This window comes from Trifolium pratense, linkage group LG7, assembly GCF_020283565.1.
Source record: "Trifolium pratense cultivar HEN17-A07 linkage group LG7, ARS_RC_1.1, whole genome shotgun sequence".
Taxonomy (NCBI): domain Eukaryota; kingdom Viridiplantae; phylum Streptophyta; class Magnoliopsida; order Fabales; family Fabaceae; genus Trifolium; species Trifolium pratense.
The window spans coordinates 6,424,828-6,451,837 of NC_060065.1; the positions used below are offsets into that span (position 1 = coordinate 6,424,828).

The 27,010-nt window shown below is 33.3% G+C and overlaps 4 protein-coding genes across 5 annotated transcripts; 3 read left to right on the forward strand and 1 right to left on the reverse strand.

The window, feature by feature from the left end:
• Nucleotides 1-1,527: 1,527 nt before the first annotated feature.
• On the forward strand, nucleotides 1,528-7,239 carry LOC123898342 (uncharacterized protein At1g32220, chloroplastic). Its single transcript, XM_045949272.1, has 10 exons — nucleotides 1,528-1,760; nucleotides 2,068-2,185; nucleotides 2,295-2,383; nucleotides 2,857-2,912; nucleotides 3,001-3,056; nucleotides 3,712-3,805; nucleotides 5,032-5,111; nucleotides 6,039-6,081; nucleotides 6,345-6,436; nucleotides 6,793-7,239. The coding sequence occupies exons 1-10, from the start codon at nucleotides 1,702-1,704 to the stop codon at nucleotides 6,970-6,972; spliced, it is 867 nt and encodes a 288-aa protein (XP_045805228.1). The 5' UTR covers nucleotides 1,528-1,701; the 3' UTR covers nucleotides 6,973-7,239.
• A 996-nt stretch (nucleotides 7,240-8,235) lies between these two features.
• Nucleotides 8,236-8,811, reverse strand: LOC123895744 (dirigent protein 15). Its single transcript, XM_045946234.1, has one exon. The coding sequence runs from the start codon at nucleotides 8,809-8,811 to the stop codon at nucleotides 8,236-8,238; it is 576 nt and encodes a 191-aa protein (XP_045802190.1).
• A 1,046-nt stretch (nucleotides 8,812-9,857) lies between these two features.
• LOC123897502 (dihydroxy-acid dehydratase, chloroplastic-like) lies at nucleotides 9,858-15,613 on the forward strand. Its single transcript, XM_045948171.1, is given in 15 exon segments — nucleotides 9,858-10,513; nucleotides 10,597-10,668; nucleotides 10,769-10,816; nucleotides 11,024-11,093; nucleotides 11,096-11,177; nucleotides 11,249-11,443; nucleotides 11,519-11,630; nucleotides 11,806-11,875; nucleotides 11,967-12,025; nucleotides 12,149-12,272; nucleotides 12,377-12,447; nucleotides 13,332-13,433; nucleotides 13,741-13,821; nucleotides 14,748-14,906; nucleotides 15,297-15,613. Coding segments are annotated over 15 exon segments (1,797 nt in total). The 5' UTR covers nucleotides 9,858-10,012; the 3' UTR covers nucleotides 15,348-15,613.
• Nucleotides 15,614-20,838: 5,225 nt separating this feature from the next.
• Nucleotides 20,839-26,086, forward strand: LOC123895683 (glutamate receptor 2.7-like). 2 transcript variants are annotated; one of them, XM_045946157.1, is made up of 5 exons: nucleotides 20,839-21,176; nucleotides 22,498-23,849; nucleotides 24,187-24,499; nucleotides 24,666-25,075; nucleotides 25,342-26,086. In XM_045946157.1, exons 1-5 carry the CDS (start codon nucleotides 20,891-20,893, stop codon nucleotides 25,909-25,911), a joined length of 2,931 nt encoding a protein of 976 aa, XP_045802113.1. In that variant the 5' UTR covers nucleotides 20,839-20,890; the 3' UTR covers nucleotides 25,912-26,086. The 2 variants fall into 2 exon arrangements, with proteins under 2 accessions (XP_045802113.1, XP_045802112.1); XM_045946156.1 differs by having other exon boundaries at nucleotides 20,859-21,176; nucleotides 24,190-24,499; nucleotides 25,342-26,046.
• Nucleotides 26,087-27,010: the final 924 nt, after the last annotated feature.

Sequence of the window (27,010 nt, forward strand, 5' to 3'; positions counted from 1 at the left end):
AAAATAAATACCGATGAACTACTGCACTGTAGTATCGGCCAGAATAACACCAAGTATGGTCGAAAATTTCGAACCACTCTAATTGATATACGAATATCAATTCTACGGTTTGCAACCGTTCAAATATTGAAACAACAATAATTTTTTACGAAGAAAGAAAAAATTAGAGAGGAAAGAAAGCAGTTTCTCAGAATGCAGAGAAAAGAAAAGTGTTTTAAAACTGAAGAAAGTGAAGTGTATTTATAGGCAAGTAGGGGGATTTTTAGGAGCTGAGATAACTCAGTCAAAATTCCAAACGTGGCTAAAAAATAGGACACGCAGGCACACGTATTATTTGACCGTTTTAACAGATACAAATCTCTAAAGGAAATTTAAATTTCAAAAATTTCTTTTTCTTAGTATTAAAAAATTAATATATCACCCAAGCCCAAGCCCAAGCCCGGCCCGAACCGAGCCGGTCGGACGGCGGCGGCGGCGCGCGCGTGATATTCGACATTGTGTGTGGTCTCCCTTTCTTACAAAAGTGGGTACCCCAAGGGCACACCCTTAGATTGCCACCTTGTGGTATATAAACACTACCAAGTGGTGTGATTTTTCCAATGTGGGACTCAAAGAGCCTTTTTTCAATTCACACTACACATGGTTCTAACAAATGTGTTTACTTCAATACCAAGTTTCCTCTTATTCCTTCATCATGTTCCAACATAAACATCATCTTTATTTGCAACATGGTTTCAAACCCCGCATTAAGTTTTCTGCGTTATGTTTTTGACATGTATTTATCTGTCTTGCATCTGTTTTTATCTATCATTTTTTTTTTCTCTTCTTGTTTAATGTATTTTACTTTGAACAATTGTAGAGCTTTAAAAAAAATGTAATATTTCTTTTTTATATTTAATTTCCAAAGATACTTGGTTTATGTTTGGTTCCATTTTCAGAGTGGCCGAAATTAATTCTAGAGGTGTATAATTAACTCTAACTTGTTTGATTTTTTTTAAAAGTAGAATTGAATATGTCTTTAAATGATTTTACTTGAAACTAGAAAATTGTACCTTCTAATTTAAAAATTAATGTTTACATTCAATTTTTTTTTGTTCAATTCATTTTGTTGGTCTCATAGGCTTGGAGAGGTATGAAGTCTTTATACTGCTATAAGAGGAGATGAAACGGAAGAAACTTGAACTAATCTTTATACCCTTTGCCTTTACCAGATCTAATATTAAAGCATACATACACTTTTGCAGACGAGTAAGTAGTCTAGTTGCTAAAAATTCACTTTTGAAAGTTAATAATGAAAATATTGGAGTTCGAACCTACATATTACATATTACATGTAAATGTCTCTATCAGCTAAATTATACTTACGAATTTAATCCATTTTTATATGATTATATATCCTTTATTTTTAACCCAATTTTAATCTAAATCAATTTTACAAAATAAATCTACCAAAATTATTACTTTTTCACCACATAACCGAAGATTCAATTAGTTATTAGCCTTTCCTTTGGCATAAAATAATAAGGTTGAGGTTGAAATGAAGCCACATATAGTGAATGAGGTGTGAGCAGGTATTATTGCCATGTGTGTGCTTTCTTACATACTCTCAACAAAATTAGTTACTTGTTTCTGAAAGATTCGTGAACAAAATTTGGAAACACAACACAAAATCTGAACTCGATTGAATCATCAAATATTCAAATGAGGACAATAATCTCGCGCTTGATCCATTCTACTCCATCCTCCATTTCCAGACTCAAGTAAATTTTTCTACCTTTTCTAAATCACCATTTCAATTTTTTTTTTCTTTTCTATGATCCGATTCAATATATGCTTGTTAGGGTTAGGTTAGGGTTCACATTCCAATTCGGTTTAACATCCTAATTCGTGCGAAATTTAGTTCTATCAGATTCATCAATGTATGTTGTGCATACTATATAGAATAATAGTTGATAGTTGTTGGGAATTTATTACAAATGTGGTTTCAATTTTATGCATAGTTGCAGTGTTAGTTATTTTTGTGATTTGTAAGTTATTCATTGAATCGTGTGTTCTATTTTCTTGAAGTGCATTGGCTGTGTCAATTAATGGGAGAGCTTTCTCCACGGATTCTACAAAGATTGATGAGCCATTCAAAGTTGAAGAAGCTGAAACTGTGCCTCCATCTACACCTCCAACAGAGAAGGTATTCTACAACTATGCTCGTATTTTTATTTTGTTTGTTGGTGTGTGTGTGTATATATATGGGTTTACTAACTTAGAATTATGTATATATCTTTTGGGTGTTGTTGAAGTTGCTTGTGTTGGGAGGAAATGGATTTGTTGGATCACATATTTGTAGAGAAGCCTTAAATCGTGGTTTGTCGGTTGCAAGTCTTAGCAGGTATGGTGCTTTTTCGTATTTGTAACTGTTGCCACTTCATCGTGATTTATAGTTTTGTAACTCTTAGGGTCTGTTTGAATTGTCTTATATATTTTAAGTTATTCACTCGCACAAACACTTGTGAGACTGTTTAAGAGAGCTTATTGAAATATGTTCAGAACTTGTTTTCAGCTTATTTTCACAAGCTCTCGAATATGAAAACAACTTATATGAAAACGTTTTGACTTGATTTTATCTTTTGTTATCGAAATAGATGATACATAATCACTAATATGATAAAAACTTGATTAAACTGTTTATCCGGACATTCCCTTTTAGATGTTTATGGAAATCGGATAGTCATGGGAAGTAATTCAGTGGCCTGTTTTATTTGCATTCTATTTTGCAAGGCTGTGTAGTCCTTTTCATATTTATTATTTAACACTTTATTCATGTATTTATCCATCTTGCCGTTCACTCTCTTTTACTTCCAGGTCTGGCAAGTCATCCCTGCACGACTCATGGGCTACAAATGTCATCTGGTATAAAGGTATGTTTTTTCTGTTGCATTTCCATGCTGACAATTTATTTGTGGAACACAATTCTCTAATATATTCAAAATGTCGTCACATAATTAGGGAATCTGCTCTCTACCGAATCATTGAAAGAGGCTCTCAATGGGGTCACTGCTGTTGTAAGTTTCCCCTTATCTTGTTTAAATGGTTGGTAAATAAATATTTATCAACTAAATAGGAAGCCTGTAGCCAAAGTGATCTTGCTTATTTTCTGTTTCATTTGCAATTACAAGCTGTTGCTTGGTTTAAACAATGCTTTTGGTGAGGATCCCACGTACTTACGATTGAGCTTTCTATTACACTATAGTTCACAGTTAATGCATCAATATAGCAGGTTTTACCATTTCATGTTGTTCTTTTCGGTAATAGGATATTCTATTTGTATAATGGAATGGGTAACTTAGGAGTGGTTGAGATAAAAATAGGTTACTGACACAGTATATAAAGTTTGTTGAAGCCTAGGCTAACACTAGTGATTTTGGATAACATTGATGAGAATGATGGCAAAATTTGGTTGAAAGTCATGTATAGATGTGGGAACGAAGATTAAGAACTGAAAGAAGATGCTAACAGGTTGAATGAAAAAGAGAAGCCAATGTTTGTAATTGAACGAGAAATAATTCTGGGTTAAAAGAATCGTAGTAAGCATGGATTGCTAACTGATTTAATGTATTCAAATTTTGTTTCTGTAGGATACAAAAGTATATTTAATTTTATTTTTCTGTATTGTAAATAATAAGTCCTTTAGCTAATTGTGTTTCTTTATTTTTTAAGATCTCATGCGTCGGTGGTTTTGGCTCCAACTCATACATGTACAAAATTAATGGGACTGCTAATATCAATGCAATTAGAGCAGCTTCAGATCAAGGTAAATGAGGAATTTGCACATTTGCACTTTCCTATCTACTTTGGTTTCCACACTCCTTATTTTTGGGGCAGGGGAAGTACATATGCTCATCTATGATCTATCATGCAAGTTTGCAACAACAGCCAGGACTTTCTTACTAAGATTGGATAAATTACACGGATCTCATTATGCTATTAGGCCTAATTATTATTTTTACAAAAAAACGTTGTACAATTATTAACAACTGAGCTTCCTCTTTAATATATGAACCCCTTTAAAGATTAAAGAATTACAAACTTGCATGTTAGTATTAAGCAACTATAGGTCTCATTTACGAATATCTTGATACATCGGTCTCACAAATATCTTGATACATAGCACTTTTCTATTTCTAAGTTCTTTCTTATGCTAGTCTTAGAGACCACTACTACTAATGATGCAGCATCAACAATTCAATGTATCTTTTATCGACTTATTTAATTAATATCCCCAAACATATAATACCTCTGTCCCTTTTTATAAGCACCCTTTTGCATCACCAAAAGGTTCTTTTGAAAAGGGACAGCGGTAGTAGTAGTAGTAGTAGTAGTAGTAGTAGTTAACTGTTTATTTCACTATATTGCAGTCAAAATACAAATTTGTATAAGAATTATTGATGAAAACAATACTTGCTTACTAAAATTTCTATACTGAGATTATATAGGAACACAATAATGATTTCCAAATCACAATAGAGGGGCCAAAAAAGATTTGGATTATTATGTAGCACGTACCAGAATCAGTATATCAGCACAATATCTCCTAGCCCATGTCGCTAGTCGAGAGTGTGAGTACTAACAGCAGCAGTCACCACGAAGTTTGTTTTACCCCATATAGCTTTCTAGCCATCTTTTTCCAGATATATGCATAAGATAGTAATAACTATAGAAATACAAATATGGCACACATCATTTTGATAAATTTTAGAATGAAGAGTAAAATGAAAGAACTAAGTGCTCTGTGTCCCTGAAATAAGACAAACCATATTTCCTACCAGTATTGATTGACACAGGACAATTAAATAAAATTACTGAAAGGAAGAGTAACGGGAAAAAGGGAGGTACTGTCAGTGTGGGGCGTCTGCCACAATTGTTGGCTGTTACATGAAATAATTTATGTAGCAATGCAGACCTTGTTGCATTAGTTTTGCTTCCTCTTTTAGTATACTATGCTACTGATTGTTGTAAGATTTGTTCTTGGTCTCACAGGTGTTAAAAGATTTATCTATATCTCTGCTGCCGACTTTGGTGTAGTAAATTACTTGCTGCAGGGTTATTATGAAGGAAAGGTAATATGTTCAACTCTTTACTGTAGTGATATTTTGTGGAATGGATCACCATTTGCCAGGAAATTTTATTTAAAATATGTGCAAAATGCTGAAATTTTCTATTGAGGATTCTTGCTTCTGAATCTGATGTATTAACAGTAAGGTTTTATTGATTCATTAAATAAAGTAATGCGTTTGACTGTTTCTTCGTAGTTATAAGTTAATTAACATTTACATTTTATGATAGAGTAAGAAACAGTCTGCTTTCTTGATTAGCTATACTATCAACAAAGAATTTTGACAACTGCAATTCACCTTTCAGGCTTCAACAGAGTACTTCCATGTTGCATATAATTCATGCCCCAAGCTAATAGCTAGAAATAGAAAGAAACTGTAAATGTAATACCTCCCCATAAACTCCATTTTTCAACCTCCAGCCTAACCACTTTGAATGCGTCTTCCCCTTTTTGGATCCTCTATAACAGAATTCTGATGTTCATCATGCTTCTTGATTCCAGAAGATTTACTTCCCAAATCCCGATGATTCCCCTTTCTGATCAATCTCTGCTGCAATGCCCTTTATTTTCTTTCTTATTGATTCAACCAACCAATGGCATGGCCATTTTTCAAAATGGATTGGGTTTCTATCATATAGAGATAGGCCCAAGTCATTGCATGGTGGTTTGAAGAGAAACATGCTTATTTCTGTGGTTGAACCATTTTCTTTTTTTTGTTGTTAAACATTATACTTCTTTCTTTTTATTTTATTATTTATACTTTACTTCTCGAGTGTTTAGTTTATAATATCTTAATTTCTCTCCTGGCTGAAATGTTTCCAATGTATACATGCTTCTATTTCTACAAAATGTAATAATTGAAGTACACGTGATGTTGAGTTGTTTTGCATTTTAGTCTCAATAATGAATTATTGTGCCTTAATTGATGTAGAGAGCAGCTGAAACAGAGCTTCTGACGAAATTTCCTTATGGAGGTAAGCATTCAGTCTCTTACTTCCCTTGGCATTTCTAATGGGGAGCTCTAAACTGGAACCATGAGACTTTGATTTAAAGTTTATATTTTGGCTTGTAATGCGTTAATTATCATATTTGATGATAGTTGACACACTGTTCATTGTTACCAATATTTCTCCATGTGTACTTTTGCAAGATGTTTCATAGTACATGGAAGAAAAAATTTAATTTCCATCTTACAAAAATCCTCGTAAATGATTGGACTATTACATGCCTTTTTCAGGAATAATTTTGAGGCCAGGGTTTATTTATGGGACTCGAAGTGTTGGAAGTATGAAGATACCTCTTGGCATAGTTGGATCTCCATTGGAGATGGTAATTTCGTGAACTTCTTTAGTATGACAATTATTTTTCAGTCCAGATGTGCAAATTAACTTCGCTCTGTTGATGAATTGATTTTAGTTTCCTCAATTATTTTTGGTTTATACAAGGGTTCACCCATTCAATTATGGTTGTCTAAACTGCTCACCAGTCGATTGATCGGTTTTTGGGTGTAAGCAGTCTAATATTGAGTTGCATTCATCCTTCCCCTGATCAAAGTTCTGACTATTTTTGAATATTTGTATGTTTGCATTGATATATGCCTAGTTTAGCTGCAGATTTTAACTAAATGAGGGCTGGTGACTAAATCGCTTTACTTTTATTGAATACAATTTTCTTGTGTGATGTAGGTTTTCCAACATACTAGAGCATTGACCCAGATCCCACTTGTTGGACCTCTATTGACACCTCCTGTCAATGTTACTTCGGTGGCTAAAGTTGCTGTAAGAGCTGCTACTGATCCTGTTTTCCCTCCTGGGATCATAGATGTCTATGGAATACAACGTTACAGTCAGAGTAAATCAAAGTAGAATTAGCTTTATTTGGTTTCCCTGGGTAAATCTTATTGGAGACAATTTATCTATGGAATACCCGTTTTACTATAGTTAAACTGAGAATATTTCTCCATGCCATTTCTCCGAGAGAATAATATCTGAAAGTGTGTGTATGTAACCAAAGATCGTTCTTTCCCATTTCCTCAACATTAATGTCGGAATATTTTTTTTAATGGATTCTATCACCTGATGTACTTAACCTCATAGTTGGACTCGGCGAATATAATTGATATCTTTCAACTAGTTTCATCAAGTCATTTAGGTTGCATTTGCATGATTGTAAACCTTGTATCGCAAGTCGGTAATTGTTCCGATTTGTCTGGAATCAACAAATTTTGAAACATACTTTTCTTCCTCCTACTTGCCACTTAGCATTCGTACATGCCGTCATCTAATGGCAATTGAATTTGTTTTGTAATGCAACATTCTCTAGTCAATATTGACTTTCACATCAGAAGGATAAAAACAAAACATCACTGTCGTTAGCCAATTTCCTTGTAGATTACCAGAAGATAGGAATCAGAATGATTCTCCTTGCAAACTTCTCTGGTCAGACATGAAAATGAATCTTTGGTGTGAATAAAATGAGAAAGGATCCTCAATTTTTTTCCCTCAATTTTCTTCAATTTTTTCACATCTCAATCATCAATCAATTTTTCTCAATTTATTTTAAATTCAAATATTATCTTATATTTATAATCCAATGATCTATTATTAACATTATTTCCTCAATTTATTTTTCAACTTGAGAAAATCCTCTCGAATAAAATGCATTAGAATAATAACTTTCATAATGAAAATCTGGAATGGTATAAACATGTAGTTATTCCTTGCAGTTGCACTGTTCATACAAGTTTTTTTTTTAGTTTGAGTACCTGTATTTTTTTTTTGTTTTTAAAACTCAAGAGTTCACAAACAAACCTCATAAAGACCCTATAGATATCTACAAGAGAGTAATGTCCTGTCGAGTAATCATTTTTATTTTCGAGTTTCTCTTTCACCTCACATAAGTTACACATTTTTGTTATTATATGCATAATTGTCCAGAAACATGTACTCATATGATCATAATAGAATAATATAATTTGATAATGGAAAAGAGATCAATTGAGATAACAATATTAATCAACCTTATTCAAAATTAAAGAAACAGAATAATGAGTTTAACAAACATCTACCGATAATGTAAAATAGTTTTATAGAAAATTGCGGTACATGATTTTGTCTTACAAACTATAGCTAATGGTAATGAAGCACAGTAACATGATAATCTAGAATGGCATCACCAGTTTTGTAATCAATATAATGACTCTTAACATGAACAAAACCTCTAGCCATTCTAAATTTACCTCTTCCGCCAACAACAGCCAATTCACGAACCGGTTCAGTAACAGGATTCCTCGAAAAAACACTAATCGAACTACCTTTAAATTTCCCTGTCGTAAAAGCAATATCAGCGTACATAACAATCGTAAAATTTTCACTTTGTTGACTCGAAGATAAATAAAGTCCTTGTGCATTTCCAATCACTTTTGAACTGGCATTTGGACCCTCTCTTAAGGGATCATCAAATGCATATAAGTGACCAAATGGGACTGCTGATTTTGATCCAATGGTTGTGTTTGGTTGTGCAATTTGTACTGCTGATGGTTTGTTTCCACTTAGAATGTCGAAAAGGTAGAAATGAAGCTGTGTTACTTTTTCCTTTAGATGAAGACTGTGTATGCTTCTTTCTGAATGGTATTCAGAATGCACTGGAATTGTGATGCTGCATAAAAAAAGAGCTAAAACTATGAGGATTGATTTGTTCTCCATTTTCTTGTTTGATGAAAATATCTCTATTGTGCGGGGAGTTATATATTGATATTGATATTGATAATCAATGTGCATATTCACCAAATATTGTCCATTTACATTGAATCATTTAGTTAAGGTAATGTATCCTCTAACATTTATTTAAGGTAATGTATTCACATTTTTGGTCAAAAAGTAACGTATAGTAATGTAATATTAAGAAAATAATTGATTATCGTCATTTTATTATTAAAAAATACAGTAAGATTTTATTTTTATTCTTGGTAAGTGTACAAAAGTTTACAATGTCGGTTAATCACAACTAGACATGGCAATAAAACTCATACCGCAGATATGCACCCAAATCATATCCGCTTTGACGGGGAAACTCGAGTTGATTGGGTTTGAGTTCGGGTTTGAGTTTTTCCCGATTTCAAAAGTTGGGGTTGGGGCGGGTAATGAGTACATTGATACCCTCCCCGAACCCGTCCCCGAACCTGCCTCGTTTATACTAAAAATTAGATTTCACCTCTTTTAAATTAGAAACGCTTAAACAATCTCTTAAATTACATTCATATGTTTATTTTTAATTTTTAATTTGAGTATTAAACAAATCGTTTTCTCTATTTCTTTCTTTATTTAAAAAAATATTGCTGAGAGAAAATAATTTTGGACATTTAATTTTTTTTTAATAAAAAAAATACTAAAATACAATTTAAATTCATGTGAGGCGTAACGGGAATACTCGAAACTCGTTGGGATACCCGATTACCGTTAGGTATAGATTTGAGGTTATACTTTTTATCCCCACTCAAATTTGAGACGGGTTTGGGGAAACCCAAACGTTATGGATTTGGGGAGGGCAAAACCCGTTCCCCGGCCCCATTGTCATGTCTAATCACAACCCGATTCTATAACTATAATATTCTCATAATATTTATTAACAAAAAGATTAAAGAAAAAATTCTTTCGGAAAAAAATGAATAAAAAACATATTTGAAAACTGAAATAACAAATTTTAACATATAAAAATAATATTTTTAAACCATTTTGTTTAAGTTCCACAACGAAAACATAATTGAAAATTTATAGAATAGTACAGTCGCTACCCTTACGTACTTTACTCCTAAACCAATCTTCTTCCTCTAAACCCTCTTCATTTCACTCCTCCTCCGCCGTTTCCACCAATCCCCACCGTCATCTCCGCCGTCTTCACCCAAAAATGCAGTCAACACTCTTCTCTCCAACCTACACTCCCATTCTCCCCACTCATTCCCACCTCCCATCTCGCCGCATCGTAAAAGCTTCCGTCGCAACCAATCCCTCTACTCCCCAATCAACCCAACCTAAACTGAACAAATACAGTTCCCGAATCACGGAACCAAAATCACAAGGTGCATCACAAGCTATTCTCTATGGCGTTGGTCTTTCTACAGATGACATGAAAAAACCTCAAGTTGGTGTTTCATCTGTTTGGTATGAAGGAAATACTTGTAATATGCATCTTCTTCATCTCTCTGAAGCTGTTAAAGAAGGTGTTGCTGAAGCTGGTATGATTCCGTTTCGGTTTAATACTATTGGTGTTAGTGATGCTATTTCAATGGGGACTAGAGGAATGTGTTATAGTTTACAGTCTAGAGATCTTATTGCTGATAGTATTGAGACTGTTATGGCTGCTCAGTGGTATGATGGTAATATCTCAATACCTGGTTGTGATAAAAATGTAAGACCTTTTTATCCAATTTTCAAATTTTGATTTTCTTGTTGTGATGTTGTTATGTATGTATCTAATTATAGTTTTTATAGATGCCAGGTACAATCATTGCAATGGGACGGCTTAATAGACCCAGTATTATGGTTTATGGTGGGACTATAAAGGTATGGTGGTTCAATTGTTTTGTTGAAATTACTGAATTAATGTGCATATATACCGTTAGTGTATATTTATTGATCTTTATTTTGTTTTTGTTTTTCCCAGCCTGGTCACTTTCAGGGTGATTCGTTCGACATAGTGTCTGCCTTTCAGGTACGAGAAACCATTGTCCCATCTGTTAATGTTACCAAAGAAGCCTACTTATTAAACAGAATGAAGAAAATGGTTATTGTTCATGTTTGAAATATTAGTCCATAATAGAAATTTGTTTTCCCTGTGTATTAATAATTGAATTTGTGTCTCAGGGTTATGCTACTCTTATTATTATTAATGTTTAATTTATTTTTGGTCTTCCTTCAGATCTATGGAGAATATGTGAGTGGATCCATTAGTGATGAGCACAGACAAAATGTTATCCGCAACTCTTGCCCTGTGCTGGGGCTTGTGGTGGAATGTATACAGCCAATACCATGGCTTCTGCAATAGAAGCTATGGGAATGTCTCTTCCATATAGGTAAGTACGTGTGTAGATTTTTATGGTTGTCCTTTTTTAGTGTTCTTATTTTCATGAGTTGTTTTCCGTAGCTCATCTACTCCTGCTGAGGATCCACTAAAGTTGGACGAGTGTCGGTTAGCTGGTAAATATCTTCTTGAGTTATTGAAGATGGACTTGAAGCCTCGAGATATCATCACTCGCAAATCACTACGTAATGCAATGGTTATAGTTATGGCACTTGGTGGATCTACCAATGCTGTGTTGCATTTAATAGCTATTGCCAAGTGAGTACAACTTTAGTTGCAGAGCCCATTGATATACGTAATCTTCAGAGAAATCTCATGTAATGAATTTTGCAGGTCTGTTGGCATTGATTTGACTCTTGATGATTTTCAGAGGGTTAGTGATGCAGTTCCTTTCATTGCTGATCTTAAACCCAGCGGGAAATATGTTATGGAAGATGTTCATAAGGTATGCATTTAAACTTTTCGTTAACCCCAATACATTCCCTCTATTATTATTATTATGTTAAATTTATTTTATTATTGTCATTATTTTTTCTGGTCATGCCTTCCGTGTTTATGCTATTTTAATCATCATTGTTAATCATGCATGAAGTCCTCTTTTTCTTTTCTATTTTTGATAGATTGGAGGGACCCCTGGAGTTATCCGCTACCTTCTTGAGCAAGGCTTTTTAGATGGTGACTGTTTGACTGGTATTCTACTTGCCTTTGTGCTAATAACATAGTAGTAATTTTTTTACCAAAAAACATACACATCGCTAACATGCATATTCCTCCTCTCTAGTCACTGGAAAGACCCTTGCTGAAAATGCAGAGCTTTTCCCTCCTTTGTCCAAAGGACAGGTATGAGCTTGCTATTTCTATTACATGTTATCATATTGTTATGTAAAGCTCCCAAACTGCAACTGCTTGTTTTTTAATAAATTGACCACATGATATAAACTACAAGTTTTCTATGTGATTCAGGAAATAATAAGGCCAATTGAAAATCCCATCAAGAAGACAGCTCACATTCAAATCCTATATGGGAACCTTGCACCGGAGGGTTCTGTTGCTAAAATTACTGGAAAGGAGGGCTTGTACTTCTCTGGTGAACCTTCTCGTGCTGTTTTCTTGGAGTTATAAAAAAAGTGTACTTCAATCCCACATAATTGTCCATAACACGACTTATTGTTAACATGGATTGTTCTACAGGTCAAGCACTTGTTTTTGAAGGAGAGGAGGCAATGATTGCTGCCATTTCAGAGGATCCTTTGAGTTTTAAGGTATTTCTTATTTAATATGGAGTATATGCATATGGACAGTGCTTATTGTCAAGTGATTCAAGACTGATGTTTGAATGAAGTGTCAAGAATTGATATCTTTGATAGGTTTACTAGTTAATATGTGCTAGAAAAAATAATCAACATATGTTAAATTCAAATTGTTAAGGTCAAGTTAATCAGAGTCTTGGTTAGTGAATGAGAAAGTGGGTTGGGTATTGTTGTAGCAAAATGGCCTAGAGATCACTTGGTATAGTGGAAGCCTCGGAAGTTCGTAGAGTAGAACAAAGCTGCAAAGACTATTGGAGAATTGGAGTTATAAATAATATGTATAGGTTTTTATTGAATTGGAAAATACACATCATAGGATTCCTAGAGATATTTCGTTTAAGACTGTAGATAAAGAAGAGTTTGTATTGCGTACACTTTAGCAATCAAAGATATGTATTATGAGGTCACGACTAGTGTGAGAACATAATGTGAGCTACAAAAGATCTAACTATAAATATAGTTTTACACCAATGGTCAACTTTGAGCTCTTTTCCTTTCATTTTGGTGCTACATGTGCTTACTGGGTACCTGTTCCTGTATACATAGAAAAAATCACTATTTTTCTATCTCGTTACCTATTTGTCAAGCTTAGCAAAACTTATACTTTTTATGGATTTAAACTTACCTTATGTGTAAGCAAACTCATATGTTAATGTTTCCTTCTCAAACTACATAGTTTCTGTTTGAACTAACTGAGAATTTAGTTCGAATTGCTGCTATTTCACAACCTTGTCACTGTATTGATTTCTTTTAGACAGATATAACCACAGTTCACAGTAAAAGGCAACTGAGTGAAAATCTTATTGATTTCCTCTGTATGAAATTCACCATTTCAGGGAAAAGTTGTTATAATTAGGGGAGAGGGGCCTAAAGGTGGTCCTGGAATGCCTGAGATGTTAACACCAACAAGTGCAATAATGGGAGCAGGGCTTGGAAAGGTATGTCTCAGTGTGTATAAGTGTATCCTCATATTTATCTATTTACTTAGTTTGTAACTGGGTTTTGTCTATTTTTACTATGATTTGACCTAATAGACTTTCACAAATTTTATACTTCTATTTTAGTTTTGCTATATATTAGAAACACAATATACATGAACCTTTTTATATTTTTTTTTACCCCTATGCATGTACAAAGATGCTCCAGTCATTAGTTTCTTTAGTTAAAACGCAAATGCCATTTTTTAAGCTTTGAAAACCATGATGAAGTGAAATTTCTTAAAGATACTGTCTTTCGATACTGCAGGATGTTGCTTTATTGACTGACGGAAGATTTTCTGGAGGTTCACATGGGTTCGTGGTTGGTCATATTTGCCCCGAAGCACAGGTGAATTGGCCATGCTTTTCAATCATTTTAGTACTCTACTATAGTATGCTAAATACATTCAGATGCATCATATGTGAACTGCAATCCTTAGATTTGGTCAAATGGTATTGGAGTTTGTATTTAATTATCTTATGTAAGGAATGCTTATCATTATTTTTCATCTTTGTGTTTTTTTTTTATTAACTACAAAGTTCCTAGAAAATTTCTTCTGCTCATGGAGTACTGTCAATTTCAGTTTTCATAAAACCAGCTGGTTTGGTTCTTTAAAAGCAATCTAGCATGGTCCAAATGGTTGTCTGCTGTTGAATTCCTTAGCAATGATGTTGAAGTGTGAACATAATCATTAAGGGAAATGTATTTAAGATTTAACTGAAGAAAATTTAGCGAGAACTAATACGCCTTAGCAATACCATAATTAAATGTCATGCGGGGGATCCTATTTTAAAGGGATTAAAGCAATGGATTGTGCATGTTTTACTTTTTATCCTCATGAAATTCATTGAGACGTAATTGTGACTTGTGAGTTTGTGACCATGTTTTTCTATTTAGAAAACTGCTTCAACTGCACTTGAATGCATTTTTAATCTACTGTAGTGAGCTTGAGTGTGTAACCGTGTGAGTTTAGCATACTAGTTTGTAACTGTTGAAGATAGTGATGCTTTACTGTGAACAAGTTTACTCCTTTTGATGTTTTTAATTAGAATAGAAATAGAAAGCAAATATACTCAAGGAAGTTAGAACTTGAAAAGTTTTCTTCAAGAACATTGGATTTAAACTTCACCATGGGGAAGATGTTATGACCATCGTGCTTTTATTTTCTATTTCTTCCGTGACATGTTCATGATTTACTTTATGGCGGCTAGGAAAATCAAGACTGTATTTTCATGTAGCTAACCAATAATATTTTACGGGCTTTGATTTTATAGGAAGGCGGTCCAATTGGTTTGGTTCAAAATGGAGATGTTATCAACGTTGATGTTAAGAACAAGAGAATTGATGTTTTAGTTTCAGATGAGGAGATGCAGGCACGCAGAGAGAAATGGACTGCTCCACCATACAAAGCTAACCAAGGTGTTCTTTACAAGGTACGAGACCAAAAAACTCCTAAAGAAGATTATGTTTAAATATTTTTATCAAGTTTTTGTTACTGTTTGTTTCTTATGCTATAATCAATACCACTGCGGTATTTTGAGAATTTAGTTCTGCGAGATATTGGTTAATTGAGAATGGATCATCTGCAACAACAGCCGCGTGGTGCAACAGCAGAGCCATTGAATTAAATGAGAGAAAATTATCTTTACTTTCTTTCTCTAAAACCAATTGCTCTGCAATATGCTGCACCTTGTGACCGTTGCAGAGATCCACATCGAAAATACACATACCAGCAACCTTGTGGATAATGAAATATGAAGTAACTTTGTTTCTAGTCAATCCTTCCATTGTTCTAAACAATTCTATTGTCTTTCTGGTTCCAGTATATCAAAAATGTGAAATCAGCTTCTAGTGGATGCGTAACAGATGAGTAGAGATGACATATTATGGTGGCTTGCTGAGCAAAATCCAATTATTTGTCTAGGTAGCTTTTTGATGAGGTATTATTATTTTTGCTTAGCCGGTGCATTTCTATGTATCTTGATGTAACTTTAGTTGGTTTTCATAAAATTTTGGTACATTATTCTAGACTTGTGTCCCACCACCTCTCTTTGTTCTTGTTTCTTTCCATTGTATTTGTACCAAAAGAATGTTGTATCAGTTAGTAATGAAATGTTAGATTGATTTTTGTTGGCAAAAATTCAACAATGATTAAAAGGAAAGCATGCAAACACATTTTATCTGAAAGTAAATCTATTTACGCTGATAGATCATAGACAATGTTTGTCAATATTTGTATGTTAGTTTTTTGAGGAGCGCTAGGGTCACACCCTCTAAGACACTCCTCTAACACACTCCAATCATAATAGGACACATCATCCATTCTTTTATTTCTTTACCGGGAAACCACTTGTACAAGTTGAGTTATAAACTTATAATTGATGTGCAGTGTTCAACAAAAAAAAATAATAATTATAACAGCAATACTGTGTTCTCTCTACATACTCCGTCGCCTGCCATTGTCTGTCGCAAGCTTTTATGGATGTATTATGAAACTCCTCCAGCCACATCGTTGATTTCAAACAAACCCATTAATTTACAGTCATATCAAATTTGTAATTCCAAACAAAACCCATTTACAATCATATCAAATTGGAAGCAAAGATTTAAACTTTACCAAAACCCATATGTGGTACCTAGATCGGAACCCTTTAACGGGTTAAATAACAAAATTAAAACTTTGATGTATGAATTGATAGGAAAATTGTGGGGATTGAGCCGTAAAAATGGGAATGTGAATTTGTGATTTTGTTCATTACAACTTTGTATCAAAATAAAAGAAGTGTTTTTCATGGAGATGTTTTCGATGGTAATTTTTGTTTTTACATATTCCATTATCCAGGAAATACCAAACCATATTTATGGTTTTTGGTTTACATCCAAAATCATTATAATTAAAAATTGGTTATTTTGCAAAACTAATTTGAATATGGTTCTTATCCGGTTTGGAATTAATTTATAACCGGTTTATAATAAAAATTAGGTTATTCATTTAAACCAATCTTAAATTTTAATTTATTTTTTAATTTTTTTTTTCAAAACTGCATTATTATAACTTTTAATTCATACATACATACATAGTACATATATATATATATATATATATATGGGGTTTTCTAACTTAGACCCTAGTTAGGTCTAAGTTAGCAAGGTGCACCTTTTCAATTGGACCAAAATACCCATTCTTTTAATTTTTGAAAGAATAGAGCAACAGGGGCATTTCTGTAATTTTACCAACCATATACACGCGCCCCCACATTCTTTTCCCAAAATACCCATTAATAGACGCGGATCCAGTGTCGCGCGCGTACCGAAGGACCATGGTTACAGACCGTTGATTTCCATCAGACAGCCAAGATCTGATCTCATCAAGACTGTCTGATCAATCAGACAGCCCAGATCATCCTGATCCATCAGATTCCAGCGCCTGCGCCACACTGGATTACAACCTGGAGAGAGAAAAATTTGTTTTTTAAAAGTAGGACACGTGTCACACAATGGTTGGCTGGGCGTGATTTTTGTTCATTTAATACTTTGAACTCAATTATTTCGTTGTAAATTAATTTTTTATTTTTTTATTTTTATACCAAATTCATAATTTTTTTTGTCTACAAATAGAGACTTGGTTCGTTTGATTTGGACACCGAAAAAAAAAACGCAATTTTTCACTACCTTAATCTCATTTTTTGTCTACTAAATACGTTACTTGTGTGTTGTAATTTAACACGCACCACTCAACCAACTCACTGAAACCATTATACCAGGAAAATAGTAGATAATATTCTGGAACTTTTGGTGTATTTTATGAAATTTTTGGAGACCTGAAACTATTTTTAGTTAATTAAATGAGATAAAACGGTAATTAAAAACTAATGTTTGCTTCTGAAACCATTTTACTGGTAGAATGGTTGCACATAGTTGTATTCTGAAACCATTTTACTGGTAGAATGGTTTCAATGAGTAATTTTATTAATTGTGTTTGCTTCTGAAACCATTTATCTGGTACAATGGTTTCAGAGAGTTGTAATCTGAAACCATTTTGCTGGTAGAATGGTTTCAGTAAGTTGATTATTAGTCATTTGCTTCTGAAACCATTTAGCTTGTAGAATGGTTGCACATAGTTGTATTCTGAAACCATTTTACTGGTAGAATGATTTCAGTGAGTAATTTATTAATTGTGTTTGCTTCTGAAACCATTTATCTGGTACAATGGTTTCAGAGAGTTGTAATCTGAAACCATTTTGCTGGTAGAATGGTTTCAGTAAGTTGATTATTAGTCATTTGCTTCTGAAACCATTTAGCTTGTAGAATGGTTGCACATAGTTGTATTCTGAAACCATTTTACTGGTAGAATGGTTTCAGTGAGTAATTTATTAATTGTTTTTGCTTCTGAAACCATTTATCCGGTACAATGGTTTCAGAGAGTTGTAATCTGAAACCATTTTGCTGGTAGAATGGTTTCAGTAAGTTGATTATTAGTTATTTGCTTCTGAAACCATTTAGCATGTAGAATGGTTTCAGAGATTTGTACTCTGAAATCATTTTCCTAGTAGAATGGTTTAAGTGAGTTGATGTAAGGTAGTGAAAAATGAGATTTAGGTAGTGAAAAATTGGGTTTTTTTTTCTGTGTCCAAATCAAACGAACCAAGTCTCTATTTGTAGACAAAAAAAATATGAATTTTGGTATAAAAATAAAAAAATAAGAAATTAATTTACAATGAAATAATTGAGTTTAAAGTATTAAATGAAAAAAAAATTAACGCAGCCAATCATATGCTGACACGTGGCCTTTCTTTTTTAAAAAGTTTCTCTCTCCGCGTGTGGGCTGCAGCCACGCGCGCCTGTCGGCGCGTGTGATGCACGCGCGAGGATTTTGTGCAGTCACACGCTGCCACGTGTCCTGGGGGTGGGAAAAGAAGGTGGGGGCGCGTGTACTGTTGGGTAAATTACAGAAATGCCCCTGTTGCTCTATTCTTTCAAAAATTAAAAAAATGGGTATTTTTGTCCAACTGAAAAGGTGCACCTTGCTAACTTAGACCCAACTGGGTCTAAGTTAGCAGCCCCCTATATATATATATATATATATATATATATATATATATATAATCTTTTTTTTTTTATAATACTCAAGCCATTTTTTTTGTTTAATTGATTAAAAAAACAGATTTAATAATTATTGTTAAAAAAACATAATTTTTCTTTAATTTTATGAATGATTGGTTTATAATCAATCCTTAAAAGTTTTTTCTAAGCCCAAAAATATTTCAAACTAAGCCCAACAAATCATATTTTTTAAGCCCAAAATAATTAAAATACAGATTTTTTTTAAGAATAAAAACATCAAAAATCTGTTTTTTTAATTATTTTAAAAATAACTAATTTTTGTTAAATAAAAATAATTATATGATTAAATATTAAAGGGTGGTTGATGGTGGCCGGCCACCGGAGCACCGCCACCAATCACCGCGTCGGTTAATTATTAAAGGAGTTTTCTAACTTAGACCCTAGTTAGGTCTAAGTTAGCAAGGTGCACCTTTTCAATTGGACCAAAATACCCATTCTTTTTAATTAATTAACCAAAATACCCATTAGTAGACGCAGATCCAGTGTCGCGCGCGTACCGAAGGACCATGGTTACAGACAGTTGATTTCCATCAGACAGCCAAGATCTGATCTCATTAAGACTGTCTGATCAATCAGACAGCCCAGATCATCCTGATCCATCAGATTCCAGCGCCTGCGCCACACTGGATTACAACCTGGAGAGAGAAAAATTTGCTTTTTAAAAGTAGGACACGTGTCACACAATGGTTGGCTGGGCGTGATTTTTGTTCATTTAATACTTTGAACTCAATTATTTCATTGTAAATTAATTTTTTATTTTTTTATTTTTATACCAAAATTCATAATTTTTTTTTGTCTACAAATAGAGACTTGGTTCGTTTGATTTGGACACCGAAACAAAAACGCAATTTTTCACTACCTTAATCTCATTTTTTGTCTACTAAATACGTTACTTGTGTGTTGTAATTTAACACGCACCACTCAACCAACTCACTGAAACCATTATACCAGGAAAATAGTAGATAATATTCTGGAACTTTTGGTATATTTTATGAAATTTTTGGAGACCTGAAACTATTTTTAGTTAATTAAATGAGATAAAACGGTAATTAAAAACTAATGTTTGCTTCTGAAACCATTTTACTGGTAGAATGGTTGCACATAGTTGTATTCTGAAACCATTTTACTGGTAGAATTGTTTCAATGAGTAATTTATTAATTGTGTTTGCTTCTGAAACCATTTATCTGGTACAATGGTTTCAGAGAGTTGTAATCTGAAACCATTTTGCTGGTAGAATGGTTTCAGTAAGTTGATTATTAGTTATTTGCTTCTGAAACCATTTAGCTTGTAGAATGGTTGCACATAGTTGTATTCTGAAACCATTTTACTGGTAGAATGGTTTCAGTGAGTAATTTATTAATTGTGTTTGCTTCTGAAACCATTTATCTGGTACAATGGTTTCAGAGAGTTGTAATCTGAAACCATTTTGCTGGTAGAATGGTTTCAGTGAGTTGATGTAAGGTAGTGAAAAATGAGATTAAGGTAGTGAAAAATTGGGTTTTTTTTTTCTGTGTTCAAATCAAACGAACCAAGTTTCTATTTGTAGAGAAAAAAAAATTATGAATTTTGGTATAAAAAAAAAAAATAAAAAATAAATTTACAACGAAATAATTGAGTTCAAAGTATTAAATGGAAAAAAATCACGCCCAGCCAATCAGACAGCGACACGTGTCCTGCTTTTAAAAAGTAGATTCTTCTCTCTCCAGGGTGTAATCCAGTGTGGTGCACGCGCTGGAATCTGATGGATTCGGATGATCTGGGCTGTCTGATTGATCAGACAGTCTTGATGAGATCCGATCTTGGCTGTCTGATGGAAATCAACAGCCTGTAACCATGGTACTGCAGTACGCGCGCGACACTGGATCCGCGTCCATTGATGGTAATTTGATTAATTAATTAAAAAGAATGAGTATTTTGGTCCAACTGAAAAGGTGCGTCTAAGTTAGCAGCCCCCATTATTAAATTGAGAACATCTAAAATTTAGAGGTGTAATGAGATTGTTTGTACAAAAAATTAATTAAAAAAACTACTTATCTAGAAACATATAACCAATTCTTAACCGTGTGGATAAATTTGCGTATACTTTTTTATTTTATTTTTTTGGTATAAAAGAGGGACAAAGTCCCAATGCGTATACTTTTCAATCGACGACTATAAAGATACTTCTAATTTTTTTGACAAGGACTATAAAGATACTTGTGAGAATAGTGTATATATATATAATATCAAGAAGGATTGATACTTCATTAATTATTGGCCACATATATACTCCATTAACTAAGAACGATATATATGATGAAGAAAGATAATCCAATAAGCTTTGTTTACTTTGTGATATTCATGGTTACTTGTTGGTGTGTTCTGTTGGGTGGAATGGCACAAACTAGAAACGAGAGTAATGTTATAGTGAAAGTTGGAGCTGTACTTGATGTTAGCAATGGAACCGTTGGTATAATAGGATTGAGCTGCATCAACATGGCCCTTACAGATTTCTATGAATCTCATTCTCATTACAAAACTAGAATCCAAATCATCGTTAAGGATTCTCATAAGGACGTCGTCACTGCAGCCACGCATGGTATGATATACTCCATTTGTAACACTTTATTAGCAAAAATGCATTATATATATATATATATATATATATATAATGAATCTAAAAAATGTATTTTTGCTTATAAAGTATTACAGAGTAATTACTATTTGAACCTTCGAATTTCGTCTCTTTATAGCTACTAGTATTTTTGTCAACTATCAACTGTGTGGATCTTATCTTATTAATTTCAACATGCATGGTTCCCGTATACTTTCAAGAAAATAAAAGTAAAATATTTTACAACTTTTAAGAAAATAAAAGTAATCTAAAACGATTAATTTTGTTTAATAAAAAATTTAAATTATTTTTTTAATAACTTGTTTCATGAATTTGGTAAAAAAAAAAAATTTGTTTCATGAAAATGAAAATAAAAATTTATTGAAATTATGATTTACATTAACTAAAAGACGCTTGTTAAGAAAACAAAAATGAAACTAAACTATTTTGGAGTGTTCAAAGTATCATGCCTCTTGATCTATATAGTGTTGATGAATCCAAAATTATAAATTGGATTGCGTTAAATCGAAATTAATTCTACAACTTAAAACAATTTTGTTTATTTATGTCGCCTGTCCGTGTAACATATGTCCAAAACAAAATAAAGACATGTCTTGTGGGGATCGTGATTCTCCCTACTAAATCTAGCGACAATTATCACTAGACCAACTAATGATTAGTAGCGTGTGATAGTGTCTCCTAGCTCAGGTTCATTGAGTTTGCTACGAGAGTGTTGGCGCAGCAATTTCACAAAACACAGTACACACACTACACTGAATGCAGGCTTGTTGTAGGCCTAAGCACAATGATGCACACACACAAGTTTCTGGTTTTGCAGAAACTATGAGGAAGAATGAACCTTTGAACAATAATGAATATTGAACACACACTGAATTAGAGAGAAAGGAGAGAGTTTTATTCTTCCACTAATTGGCCAAGAAAAAAGATTACAATCACTAATGATGCATATAATGAATTTATACTAGTTGCTTCACATTTAAGCAACAAATACACAAAATTAAAACTAACTAATAACTACTCTCCAACTAACTCTAAATCCAACAACCTAACTGAATTGCCAGCTCACTAACTAACCAATTGCTTAACATTTAAGCAAATAGTTACAACAAACTTTGACAGTTACTTACACAACAAGTAACAGACTTTATGGCAAATTCAATAGAGAGTACTCTGTTCAATTAATTAGGGTCTGTTCACTTTATGGCAGAAATTTTAAAATATCTTAAAATGTTCTGTCCCCTTTTCCCTCAATGAAAATAATAATTATTGAATTTGTGACGAACAGCGTTGGACCTTATAAAGAATGAGGAAGTGCAAGCAATCATGGGACCAATAACAACAATGGAAGCAAATTATATGATTCAACTAGGAGACAAAGCACAAATACCCATTGTAACCTTTTCAGCAACAAGCCCTTCACTAGCATCACTTGAAAGTCAATACTTTTTTCAAATATCACAAAATGATTCAGCTCAAGTAAAAGCCATCACCTCAATTATTCAAGCTTTTGGTTGGAAACAAGTTGTCCCCATTTACATTGACAATAGTTTTGGTGAAGGACTCATACATTATTTAGCCAATGTTCTTCAAGAAGCCAATATCCAAGTTCCCTATGTAAGTGCAATTTCTCTTTCAGCCAACGATCATGTTATCACTAGAGAGCTTCAAAAAATAATGACTACTATACCCACTAGAGTATATATTGTGCACATGTCACCAGATCTTGGCTCTAAGCTTTTTACCTTGGCAAAAAAAATTGGGATGATGGGTCAAGGCTATGTTTGGATAGTAACCGATAGTATAGCTAATTTATTCAATTCATTGAATTTTAATGTGCGGGAATCAATGGAAGGAGTAATTGGTGTGAGGACTTATATCCCTAGAACAAAAAAGCTAGATGATTTTAGAGTTAGATGGAAAAGAAAATTCATAAGTGACAATCCAACACTCTTTAACACAAAATTTAACATTTTTGGAATTTGGGCTTATGATGCTACAACTGCATTGGCGATGGCTATGGAGAAGGTTGGAATTGAAAACACAAAATTTGGTTACAACGAGAGTAACACATCAAGCAATTACTACATGCCTAATTTTGAAAAGTTTGGTATTGCACAAAATGGTAAGAAGTTGAGTGAAGCTTTGTCAAACACTAGATTTAATGGTCTTAGTGGTGATTTCAATGTTGTTGATGGGAAGTTACAATCATCAATATTTGAGATAATTAATGTTATTGGTAATGGAGAAAAGAGGGTTGGATTTTGGACACCAAGTAAAGGGTTAGCTAGAAATTTGGACATGAAGGGCCTAATAAGCAAAAATAGCATATATTCTAGTTCTAAAAATGATCTCAGATCAATCATATGGCCAGGGGATATGTACTCTATTCCTCCTATTTGGAAGAAGTTAAAGATAGGAGTTCCAGCTAGACATGCAGATAACTACCCTGAATTTTTGAAAGTAAAATATGATAATAATACCAATAAAACACAAGCCACTGGCTTCTGCATTGATGTTTTCAAAGCAGCAGTGGATATTTTGCCTTATAACTTGGAATATGAATTTTTAGAATATGCAAAGCCTGATGGTGAGATGGCAGGAACATACGATGAGTTGATCACTCAACTTTATCAAGGGGTAGGTACTCCTTTTCAAGAACCCTCTTATAGTTATATATGTGAATGATTCTTTTATCATGAATATGTCTTTATATATATAAGATCAAATTATAGCGGTGTAACATATATATACCCAATACATACATACATACATACATACATACATACATACATACATACATACATACATACATACATACATACATACATACATACATACATACATACATACATACATACATACATACATACATACATACATACATACATACATACATACATACATACATACATGTATGCATTTCTTACTTTAGTCTATGCTGGAATGAATAAAAAAGTTGATTTTGGATTGACAGAAGTATGACGCAGTAGTGGGGGATGTAACAATCATTGCAAACAGATCCAACTATGTTGATTTCACAATGCCTTACATAGAATCTGGTGTTACAATGGTTGTTTCAACGAAAGACAATAGGAAGAAAAATGCATGGGCTTTTTTGAAGCCACTGACATGGGATCTTTGGGTAGCATCAGTTGGTTCTTTTGTATTGTTTGGATTTGTTGTATGGAACCTTGAACACAAAATAAACGATGACTTCCGAGGACCACCTTCTTATCAGATTGGCACAAGTTTATGGTTTTCCTTCTCAACTATGGTTTATGCTCATAGTAAGTATCACTCATCAAACACTCATAGAAGTAGTTTTTATAAGCTATTATAAACTATTTATGGACATGTGATAAACTATTTTCACGAATGTTTATGCTAGTAGATGAATTTGAACAAATCATTCCAAAAAGACTATTAATGTTAACTATCTCATTTCGATGATAGGAGAGAAAGTGGTGAGCAACTTGACTCGATTTGTAACGGTTGTTTGGGTTTTTGTGGTTCTAATTCTGGTTCAAAGTTACACTGCAAGCTTGACTTCGATGTTAACAGTTGAACAACTAAGTCCATCAATTACAGATGTTAACGAACTTATAAGGAATAAGATGAATGTTGGCTATCCCATTGGTTCTTATGTTCAAGGAATTGTGAAGAAATTAGGTTTCCCAGACTCTCAGCTCATTGCTTATCAATCACCTAATGAATTTCACGAGCTTTTCATAAAAGGAAGTGTAAATGGAGGTATTGATGCTGCTTTTGATGAAGTTGCTTATGTTAAGCACTTTCTTAGAACTTATAGTTGTTCAAAGTATGTCATGGTTGAACCAAGATATAAAACCGGTGGTTTTGGCTATGTAAGTTGTGTTATCTCTCTCTCATCTCTCCTTATTAATTTTATATCTTCAATTTTCTCTTTTGAGCATTGTTTTATAAACCAGACTGAATTTGTTGATTCAAACAGTATTAAGCCAATTCGTTGGTCGTTTTGATCCGATGACAATGTAGTCAGGTTGAACCGAGATTGAACCATACATTAGAGGTTTCACCGGTTCGATCCCTATTTCAGTTTTAAATTATTGATTGTGATTACTGAATTGACTGTTGTGGGGTGAACTTGTAGGTGTTTCCAAAAGGATCACCTCTTGTAGCTGACATTTCAAGGGCAATCCTAAATGTGACAGAGGGAGGCAAAATGAAAACAATTGAAAATATATGGTTCAATGAACCTACTTGTCCAGATTCTAATACAAAAGTTTCCTCTAATAACAATCTTGGACTTGAAAGCTTTTGGGGACTGTTTCTCATAGCTGGAATTGCTTCCATAATAGCACTACTATTCTTTTGGGTGCCCTTCCTATATGAGCACAAACACATTTGGCTACAAAATAATTTAAGTACTTCATTATGGCGACGGATTTGCATTTTGGTAAAGATATTTGATCAAAGAAACTTGCACCATTACACATTCAAGAAAAGTAAAAATGAAAGCGAAAATAGTAACATTGCTCATCATGATGATGGTTTAGGTGCAGTTGAGGCCTCTTCGGATACACAGTGTCCTCCTAGTCCATTTAGTCAAACTGAATCAAATATTTCGGGTTATGAGGAATTTAGTCCAAACACAGAAATGAATATTGTGCCAATTATTAATGAAGAAGTTGCTCATGTGAACAACAATGAAATTAATTAGCAAAAGACAGGTCGTATATATTTGACTCCAATGAACAATAGTGAAACTAACTAGCAAAAGATATGTACATTTATACGGGTCATTTATTTGTAATTGATATATATATTATAAAATTGTTGTAAATACTAATGTATATTTTTTAAGTATTAATATTGTTGTTTTCGGATTTAAAAAACCGTTAAAAAATAATTTTTACAGCCACCGAAGAGATTACTGGGTTGAGTCGCGGACTAGGTCGCTCTCTTTAAGACGTTTCGTGGCACTGCCCAAAATTGTGCAAGCAGACTATCAACCACGCCGTCCCCAGGATAAAATAGCTCAGTTACAACTGTATACCGATAGGCTACTGCACGGTAGAAATCGGTCAAAGAATACACTTTCTTGAATGGTACTACAATACCACTCGAATTGATGCTACGACGTTATTCTATGTTTCATCGGTGATTCAGTGGTACCACTCAGATTGATGCTACAACCTCAATCTATGAATCAACGGTACTACGATACCACATGTGGTACTATAATACCACATGTATTGATGATACTACAATATCAATCAATATAATGACACTGAGGTCATTCCAATATGATACTAAGACCATTCTCAAATTAAAGGGATAATAGTAATAAAACCATTCTTTATTTGAAGGAACTAGTGATACTTTGATCACTCTCAAACCAATTAACACTAATAATAATATTATTAGTATCACATATAATACATAGAATAAAAATTGTTTTTCTATAAACAATTAGGAACAAAACATGATGCAAATATAATTTTGCATAATCAAAGAAAGAAACCAATTATTACTTTACTATGGACGACAGATAAATATTTTAATGCGATGAAAATGATTTCATACTTTCAAAGGTTCTTCACAATTCTGATTTTTAATGTCTGCATAACATACTTTCAGAATCATGGATACTAGTAAAATAGTTAAAAATATAAGAACCAAGTGAGGAAAATTCTCGTTTCATCAACAAACAGTTTTACTTCTATATCATGTTCACAAGTAATCAAATTAATATTTCAATGCCTTTAGCAAGGAATTCAACATGACTTTTTGTATATTTGATAATGTAACATGAATAT

What these genes read in the sequence shown, in the direction of transcription:
- LOC123898342 (XM_045949272.1), top strand. Translation starts at nt 1,702, where the DNA reads ATGAGGACAATAATCTCGCGCTTGATCCATTCTACTCCATCCTCCATT. An exon ending in TCGGTTGCAAGTCTTAGCAG is followed by an intron (nt 2,384 to 2,856) that starts GTATGGTGCTTT and finishes TTTTACTTCCAG; the next exon opens with GTCTGGCAAGTCATCCCTGC. An exon ending in AAATGTCATCTGGTATAAAG is followed by an intron (nt 2,913 to 3,000) that starts GTATGTTTTTTC and finishes TCACATAATTAG; the next exon opens with GGAATCTGCTCTCTACCGAA.
- LOC123895744 (XM_045946234.1), bottom strand. Translation starts at nt 8,811, where the DNA reads ATGGAGAACAAATCAATCCTCATAGTTTTAGCTCTTTTTTTATGCAGC.
- LOC123895683 (XM_045946157.1), top strand. Translation starts at nt 20,891, where the DNA reads ATGATGAAGAAAGATAATCCAATAAGCTTTGTTTACTTTGTGATATTC. An exon ending in CGTCACTGCAGCCACGCATG is followed by an intron (nt 21,177 to 22,497) that starts GTATGATATACT and finishes TGTGACGAACAG; the next exon opens with CGTTGGACCTTATAAAGAAT. An exon ending in AAACCGGTGGTTTTGGCTAT is followed by an intron (nt 25,076 to 25,341) that starts GTAAGTTGTGTT and finishes GTGAACTTGTAG; the next exon opens with GTGTTTCCAAAAGGATCACC.